General features: G+C 53.0%; 1 protein-coding gene across 1 annotated transcript; it reads right to left on the reverse strand.

Moving 5' to 3' along the window:
* Nucleotides 1-851: 851 nt before the first annotated feature.
* GDF1 (growth differentiation factor 1) lies at nt 852-7,371 on the reverse strand. Its single transcript, XM_030540491.1, has 2 exons — nt 6,964-7,371; nt 852-5,179 (listed from the first exon to the last, which is right to left on the reverse strand). Exons 1-2 carry the CDS (start codon nt 7,241-7,243, stop codon nt 4,344-4,346), a joined length of 1,116 nt encoding a protein of 371 aa, XP_030396351.1. The 5' UTR covers nt 7,244-7,371; the 3' UTR covers nt 852-4,343.
* Nucleotides 7,372-9,153: the final 1,782 nt, after the last annotated feature.

Below are 9,153 nucleotides of genomic sequence, written 5' to 3' on the forward strand. Positions count from 1 at the left end.
TGAACTGTGAAAAGTTTGTTAAAGGTAAGTACTCCACCTGTATCCCCTCCTTTGGGTCTTGTCCAGGCATGTGCATGCTGTAGGAATGTTTAGAAACCCACTGAGGCAGTCTGTGCCCACGCACATAGAGGTTATATGGCAGTAGTCAGTTCCCCTTTTTATGAAAGGATGTTAGAGGAGCTTGATCTTTTTTTAATATTGATGGCAAGAGCTTACTTCTTCCAGTAAGACCCTGTTAAGGCTTTCATCTGCCCCCCTTCGAGTTACTCTGATCATGGCTCTGGTGGTAAATCTGAGACAACATAGTAATTGAACAGGTCCTTTTAATAAAAAATTCAGCTCACACATGCTGACTTAAGACTGGGCCTATCAATCTAAACTATTCACGCCACCAACTGCATTTGGTACAGCAGTCAAGCATTTGAAAGTAGCATTATTTAAGGTACAAATACAGTAAACTTTGTCACACTGCTTTCGGACTGAAGCACAAGCTCAGCTTAGTATAGCAGGCTGCTGATGCTGTGAGCACGTTTCATGTTTTAGATTCATAGACTCTAGGACTGGAAGGGACCTCGAGAGGTCATCGAGTCTAGTCCCCTGCCCTCATGGCAGGACCAAATACTGTCTAGACCATCCCTGACAGACATTTATCTAACCTACTCTTAAATATCTCCAGAGATGGAGATTCCACAACCTCCCTAGGCAATCTATTCCAGTGTTTAACTACCCTGACAGTTAGGAACTTTTTCCTAATGTCCAACCTAAATCTCCCTTGCTGCAGTTTAAGCCCATTGCTTCTTGTTCTATCACTGGAGGCTAAGGTGAACAAGTTTTCTCCCTCCTCCTGAAGACACCCTTTTAGATACCTGAAAACTGCTATCATGTCCCCTTTCAGTCTTCTCTTTTCCAAACTAAACAAACCCAGTTGTTAGTGTTAGTGCACTGACATCACTTCACAGGGGCTGTGATCACTAAAGTAGCTATTTCATGTGTCCATTGTGGTCCACGAAGTATTTCCCATGGTTATAGCTGTCTTTCCCTGCTAGTGTGAGAATCCTCTTAATTGTTTGGACTGCCCAGTGGATAGGACAGAGCCCATTAGTCAGTCATCTTTGTGCTTTGGTAAATGCAAGTGGAGATTTAGATAGAAAGAAAGCAAAAGCCTCCCTCACAAATGTGACCCAAATGAACTGAGCTTTGAGTTCCTGGATCTGCTGTGGACACTCAGTAAAACAAAAACTAGAATTCCTCTTTTCATAGAAATTCAAGTTTGTTTAGTTCCAGGAAATACCCTGCACATGAAGAGGTCAGGGTAAGTATTTAAAAAGGAAAAACATTATAGCTTGTCACTGTTACGTTCTAGTTTTTTCAGAAGCAATTGACTGACTCCTTTAAGATGGGGCTAGCCACTGGAGTTCATAAAATATTAAACTTGAGTAATTGATCTTATAAACCACAGTCACTAATCTAACTAGCATCTAACTCCTTTATAAATGGCAGTGCAGAGGGTACCTGAAAATGTTAGTGCATAACAGCAGGTCACCTGTGTGGAACTGTGGTAGCCTTAAAGTACTCAGCCTTACTTGCTCCTGTTCAACAAAGACTTGGGTGTATCTAGTAGCACAACACATTCATTATGTAAGGTAGGGGGAGTACATTGTCTGTGCAAATTAATTAAAATAAGGATAAACCTTTTTGTTTTTCCACAGGGACAAAAGTCTTTCCTGTTAATACTTAGTGAAACCTTTAATAGACACATTACAAGGTAGATACAAAAAACCAAGTCTCCACTAATTTCAATCTGACTGACATTTAAAAAACAGTTTCAAGTCTAATTCAGATTCCTTGCTCCTTGTCTCCCCCCCCAACCCCCCTCCCAAAACTGATTAAAATAATTGTCCTGTATTTGTCACTGAAAAGCAAAACTTCACTTTGCGCTCCAGTTTGACATGCACCCATAGAGGTTGCCACCATGCACAGATCTAAAGTGTAGGGCCCTGTGCCTGTAGCTCGCAACTGCTATATTGTTTTAGCTACAGCAGAAGAGGGGGAGGTTCAGTGCTTGGTGCCTTGGGAAGGGTTCTGTTGTGATAACTTGTCTAAAATTCAGTCACTGAAACACTTCAATGCAAGGGGGAGAGTTTAGCACTTCCCCCAGAAGTTTTCAGCTGGAAGGGGAGGAAAGTGGGGATTACTCAAGTCACATGACTCAGAGCTTCAGTTAAGCAGCTGTGGTTGATTTAACAAGTGCAGCACCTCAGTGGCATGACTTTAAAGACAGGAATGAGCTGGCAACCTTGCCCATGCTTCAAGCATAGCTACTTTAAGACTTCAAACATCCCCCCGCCCCCCAATCTCATTTTAACATGAGTCCCACTTTGAAGAAAACAGGCCATCCCTCAGCCACCTAGCCCCGGCACAAGCTAATAAACTGATTCCTTTCAGAACAGGGCTGGCTTGCACTCTGCATGGTCGTGCAGGGGGAGACCTACTCAAACTTCAACTGCCCCTGCTCCTCTGGCCTTCAGGCTGAGCATTGCTGCTATGAAGGAGCCCTGTGAAATTCTGTACTTAGAAGTCATCCCTTTTCCTGTTTTTCGTCTTGTACCTGTCATTGTAGGTGTTGAAGAGGGAGAGGGTCCTCACCCCACTGACTTGAATACAGCAAACTTGATCTGCCATGGCTGGTCCATCAGATCCATTGGACATACCCCTGATGCCTTAACATACGTAATCTGTCTAAACAGTGCAATAAGGACAGGACTAAGTAGTCCTAGTTCCTGCTACAAACAGTGTTAAACTCGTACGGAGTCAACTGGAATCAGGCTCAAATGAGACTATTGAACTTTCACGGAGCCAAGTCCTCAGTGCTCCACGGGTGCCAGGCTAGTGCATTAAATAATTGCGCAAGCCACTGCTTTACCCCTCTCTTCCCCCCACCCCCCTTTATTCACTAGGATGTTGTTTAGGCATTGGCTGCTCAGCTAGTGCAAGGTGACTTATGAAAGACACAATTATTAGGAGGAGGGGAATATTTTTCTTTCCCTATTACTAGAGAACTCTGACAATAATCAAGGTGAAAACACATTTTAAAAGGAGACTTTTGTCTATTCATCTTTCTACTGCTTTCTGCAGCCATCTGCCTGCTTGCCCGCCGTAGACTGGATTCACACTCAATGGGTAACGTAACACTTTTCAAGAATCAATGAATTGTCTTTAAGTTGTTTTGAAATACTTTGGCCGCTTGAATTTTCCCCCCCTGCAATGAGTCAGTGGGATTGGTGAGTGCTCAGCATCCCTCAATCAAGGTGGACGCCCAAAATTGATGGCCCCTTAAAAAAACAAATTTAGGCCAAATTTCCCAAGCCAGGATTCTTGCCTTACTCAAAAGCCAGAGCCTGACCTCTTAGGCAACCTCTTCACCACAAAAAGGCGTGTTTACATTGCTAGGAGCTCTCAGTCTGAAAACACTTCACTTCAATTCCCCATGCCCCACTGTCCTGACATCTAACAGCTGGTAGCAGTAATGCCCTTTCAAAAGCAATGTGGTATCAGGCACAGGTGATATTTTAGTTGAAGTACAGCCCAGTGGAGGAGAAAGAACTCAATCAAACTGAAGCCCTGGTCATTTCTTCACTCACTGGAAAGAGGGCAGAGTTTAGTCACTGTCTTCCTGTTCTGGGGGGGAAAAATCCATGCTAGGCTCACCCCGCTAGGCTCAAGAAGCTGAGAATCCAGTGCTGCTCCTTAGAGCAAGGGTGGCAATGCTACTGTTCCTGCAAGTGTGGGCAAGCTAAGCTGCGGGGCACTGAAGGGCCAGCAGAATTCATTCTTCAGTGTCATGGGCACCAGCTCCAGCCATATGGGATGGATACAGTACTGCACCACACCAGTGCCTCCAGGTCAGAACTGAGGAAGGAGAAAGAGGGAGAGGAGTGCTGGGATTAAGGAGCTGGTGCCAACATCCTCTGCTCAGTACTGGGGGACATGGGGGGGGGGGGGGAGGGAGGAGGCTCAGACTATCACCCTTAGATTTCACCAGGCTCCCAGCAAGGCTCCAGGGAGTTTGGAAGTCTGATGCCTCCAGCCAATCAGCATTACATTAGAATCCCAAACTGCATTATCCTCTTGATGCCAGAAGTCAAGAGCTCCCCCCTTGAGGCTGCATTTTTCAACAATGCGTCAAAGGGGTAGTTCTGCCATTAACTGCACCAAGGGATGGAAGGGAGGGTCCCTACCCACCCACACAAAGGAGACATAATACATTTTGACCTATTACATCAAAAATCCCAGTTACTCCAGGCACTGACCATTCCCTATTCACATCTCAATGAGCAGCTCCATTACCTGCAGCCACACTCATCCACCACCATGTCCTCGTAGTGTCTCAGCACCACGTTATCATGGTTGTCGTAATACAGGATAGAGATGGGGGACAGCCTGACTGGGACGCAGCAGGGCTGGGGGGTTCCTTCTGGGTCAAGGGAGTGCACCATAGTTTGGAGGATGGCATGGTTGGTGCTATTGAGTTCTGCCGTCAGTGGGAAGGGACACTCCCCAAGGCAATAGTTGGCCATGTATCCCTGCGGCGCGATGATCCAGTTCTCCCAGCCCACGTCACTGAAGCTGATGTAAAGCCGCCTTGGCTTGCAGAGGTTGCTTGGGGTGACTGGGGTATAATAGGAACTTCGCCTCTTCCTGGAGGCCTGGCACTGCTTCTGACTGAGGGACACCACCAACAGCGAGGTGTCAAGGAAGGAGTCGATGCTGGCACAGAGGTTCTGCAGCCTTCGGGGCGGCAAGGCCATGGTGCTGTCCCTGCTGCCCACAGAGATCTCCAGGATCAAGCCCAGGTTCTTGCTGGGGGTTCGCCAGCCCTTTGCCACTTCGGTCAGGTTGAAGAGGAGGGACTTGTGCAGCTGTGCGAAGGATTGTGCCACCAGCAGCTTGTGGTTGTACATGTGGGAGGCCATTCCCCGCAGAGACATCTGCAGGGCTTGGTACAGACGCAGCTCAAAGACCTGCCCGCCACTGGAAGTGTGATAGGAGTTGTGGCTGAAGTTGATCTCCAGCTGAGCCATTGTCAGTTGCTCCCCCTCCTCCAACACAGAGAAATTAAAGTACAGCCGTTTCTCCAGACACAGGAAGGTCTTGGGCTCCCCACTGTGAATGAAGTGGCCTGAGAGGGAAGGAAAACAGGAGGTGGCATTCGGTGAGCAGGAAGGGCGTCCCCACACCCACTAATGCTCAGAGCAGTAGCGACCTGACCTGAACTCCCCATTCCCCAGACGAGAAGCGGGCAAACTCCAATTCCCCAATACCTGCCTTGACCATCAACTACATTCTTGCCTCAGCCTGTGCCTGGAGCCGCACGCTGTCCCTCTGCTCTTCAACTCTCCCAGTGCAGTCAGGGCTCTCCTGAGGAACAGAACGAGTCCACAAGAGTCTCTCCCACTTTCTGATCAGTGCGAGGAGGGAGGAGGTCATCCCGGGGAGCTGAGGGGTGTGCTTCTCTGCCCCCTCCCCAATGATACAGGCATTGCTCTCACCCAGGGCCCCTGTTCAGGGCCTGGACAAGGTTCAATATTTTAAAGATACAGCTGCCCTCTCAGCCAGTCACTGCTGGGGCACGAGGCTCCCACTAGCCCGGCATCATCTGGAAGCTGCACCACAGCAGAGTCATGTCCCTGCTGCTGGGCGAAGGCTGCTTGGCTAAGAGAAAGTGGCAGACTGTACAAGAGAAACAAGCCAGAGCCAGCACCAGAGGCAAAGGTCTGCATAAGCTACAGGGCTGGGTAGTCTGAATTCGTGGCTAAAGAACAGACCTGGGAGCCAGAACGCCTGGGTTCTCTGCCACTCGCTGTTTGATTCTCAGAGAGACACTAAACCTCTCTGTGCTTCAGCTTCCTCATCTGAGAGAGGATAATATCTGCCTCCTTCGCGGCAGGGGCTGCAGAATGTACTGCTCATTTCAGTGCTACGATTACCAGGGCCTGCTCGAGCAGGACCGGTCTGCTGGGCCCTTTGGACTCAGGCCCTGATTGCAACTGGAAACAGCAGATCACTAAAGCAGCGAGTCTAGTGGGGCTGCACCCTAGGGGTCTAGCAAACAACTGGGAAAGGCCCGGAGAGGCCCAGGCCTGAATCAGCTGGAGCTGCTGCCCGTCCAGCTAAGGTACAAGGACTGAATGGTGAGGTGGGAGCCAGGCCTGCAGATGAAAAAGAGAAAACCAGCCAGGCCTTGTCGGTGAGCCAGGGCCCAGGGCACTGGGAGTTCAAGCTTTTCTGCATTCTCTGCCCTAAGTGGAAGACGTGAATGCAAACCTGAGCTAAGCCACCGGAGACGCAGCAGCTGCCTTAATCACACCCAGTTAAGGGACCTTACCTCCAGCCCAACTATCCCCAGTTCCTTTAAAACATGCACAGGGCTGCTGCCTCTGGGAAAGCAAGGGCCTGCCGTGTAGGAAGGAGTATTACAGAACTGAAGGGTTGGGTGTCAGACAGGGCCAGGGCTCTGCTCCGGGGAAGTGCACTACAGGGCACTGAACTCAAATCCCCAGCGTCTTCTGCCCTGGTCTTGTCCTCAGCTACGCACCAGACACAGAAAAAGTCCCTCCCAGGATGTCAGAGGAGGCGGCGAGGCTGGAGGTACAATAACAACTCAGCCCCACACTGTCCTGCAGGATCCCAACGTGTCTCACAAACATCCCTACTCAGCTCACCCTGGAGAGACTATCTGCCATGGCACGGCTAGGGAAACTGAGGCACAGAGCAGTGACCTGCCTGAGCTTGCTCAGCGAGTCAGTCCCTCCCAGCCCTTTGCTACAACCACAGGACCCCCCCGCCTCCCTCCAGCACACGCCACGAGGCCTGATGCAAAGGCTCCCAGCCGGGGGTTAGGAAGCAGGGGGACGCGCCAGACGGGCTGGCCCCAGCCCCCGAGGGACCCCCGGGTCTCTGTACCTTGGTCAGCCAAGACGCGGATGATGTTTCCAGGCACGTCCAATTCCTCCACCCGGCAGGCGCGGTCCGGCGCGCTGGCCCCGGGGGGCTGCAGCTGCCTCCGCTGGAAGATCCGCCACAGCACGGAGGGCACCGGGGCCGGCGCCGCGGGGCCGGGCTTGGCGCTCAGGCCCAGGGCTTGGCCAAGCGGAGTCTCCTGCCTGCCCAGCGCCGCGCCCAGCAGCGCCCAGAGGAGGCTGGATGCGAGCCGGGCTCTGGCCAGGGATGGGGCCGGGCCCATGGCCGGGCAGACAACGCGCCCGGAGCCCGGGGCCGCCAGGCGGGGGTTGGCTGCGCGAGTGGCGTTTTGCTCCGGCGAGGGCGCAAAGAGCAGCGCGGACTGGGCAGGGAGGGGGAACGACCCCTTAGCCCTTTGGCGTCAGGGGGCGGTGGCTTCGCCTGGTGCAGCCTCCAGCTGCTGCTAAACTCCCGGGGGGGCTGCCTGGCACCACCTTCCCTTGGCTGCACCCCCGCCCGGCCGGACCAGGCAGGGGATGTGCTGCCCTGCACCCCGGGGAGAGGGGCTGAGTGTGGGACGGCGCTGCCCCTAGGCTGGGGAGGGGATGGAGGGTTTTTGCAGCTCAGGCTGCAGCGTAAAGCCACCTCAAGGCCCTGTGCTGGCTGAAGCCCACCGAGTGGCCGGGGCCTTGTGTGCCAGGCGCTGAGAAGGGAGAGTGGCCCATGCCCAGGACCCTGCCTGTGAAGCGGAGGGGATGGGGGCACTGTGCCCGCTGCACGGGGCAGGCGGCCAGAGAGCAACAGGGGCTTCCCGGGAACGAGCCGGCCAGGTGCTCACAGGGGCCCATGCTCAGACTCTGGCTAGGCCAGAGCTGTGCCCAGGGCAGGTAGGTTGCACCGGGGACTTCCAGCCTGGCCCTTCCTGGGCATCAGCACACACAGCCCCCACCCCAGCTCCTCTTTGCAGGGCCCACCAGCAAACCCTCCCTGGAGACAGGAATGGGGCCATCCTCCTCCCACAACTGCAAGGCACCCAGCCTGTCCAGGCGTTGGCCTGGTGCCCTGGGGAAGGAGACGTGTGAAGTTTCCTCCCTTGAGATCAACAATTCTGCAGTGATCAGGGGCCCACATCCTCTCTCCCTCTTCGGCACCTCCTGACTGTCTGACACTCCCCCAGCCCTGCCATCCAGCCTGATGGGCTGTTAACTTCCACAACAACCTTGTCAAGTGGTTCCCTGCAGAGCAAAAGACTATCAGGTACCAAGCATAAAAGTTGCTCATTCTGTGCCAGCCCTGCCCTGGAGCACCCTGGGAAGCAGCCTCCTGTGCACTGGAGGCCAATCAGTGGAGCAGGGGAATTAAATTATGAAAGGAAAATAACCCATCCAGCTGCCTCTGCCATTTCCAGCTGCAGCGCAGGGGACAACCCATCGCTTGCTGCGTTCCACGAGCCCAGGGGCCTGGCCGCTCAGAGATGGAGCACTGCAAGCTGGGGGCTGCAGTTCCCAGGCTGTGCTTTGGCCACGCCTGCATTAGTGGAGTCTCTTGTTTAACCCAACTAAACATTTAAGCAGGCTGCAGACTCAACACCCCGCCCTGGCCTTGCCCTGCCCAGTCCCTCGGGTTGTCACTCACCCCTGTGAAGTGGGCACGCTGGCGGCAGAAGGGGCGAGTTCTGAGCCAGCAGCCACTTTTGCACAGGGGTAACTGACAACACACAGCGTCGGGCCAGGGTGGCTTGGCCCATCGATCCCGAAGGGCATCAGGCCAGTTAAACAGCACCCAAGTGGTCCTGCTGCAGCTGCCTCTGTTCTGACTCTTCAACCCATCTGTCCAGAGCAGGACACGAATCCCTAGGAAATCTGCCAGAGAACCCTGCAGCACTTCCCTCATGTTGCCCAGGCCTGCCCCAGCAGCTGGGTCAGCCACGCGTCAGTATTCACCCCTGACTCACCGTGCTGCTAGCACAGTTGCAGCTGCTAACTGGCACTAGAGCAGCCAGCTGGTTTTAAAGCACAAGCTACCATTAAACTCCAAGTTACCAAATGCACCACACCTGCGGGTTAGCCACCATCTGTGGAGTCACTGCTGATTTACGCTGCAAGTTATGAGAGCAGGATCAGGCCCTGTAGGATTTGTTTCCCCAGTGAACCCCACGCAAAACCGCTTTGAAAGTCAGGGAACAAAAGCAGC

The sequence above is a fragment of the Gopherus evgoodei genome, chromosome 22 (assembly GCF_007399415.2).
Source record: "Gopherus evgoodei ecotype Sinaloan lineage chromosome 22, rGopEvg1_v1.p, whole genome shotgun sequence".
Classification (NCBI taxonomy): domain Eukaryota; kingdom Metazoa; phylum Chordata; order Testudines; family Testudinidae; genus Gopherus; species Gopherus evgoodei.

Bases quoted from the DNA above. Each gene is read 5' to 3' on its own strand.
- GDF1 (XM_030540491.1), bottom strand. From the start codon at position 7,243: ATGGGCCCGGCCCCATCCCTGGCCAGAGCCCGGCTCGCATCCAGCCTC. The intron at 5,180-6,963 runs GTACAGAGACCC...CTTCCCTCTCAG, and splicing joins CCGCGTCTTGGCTGACCAAG to GCCACTTCATTCACAGTGGG.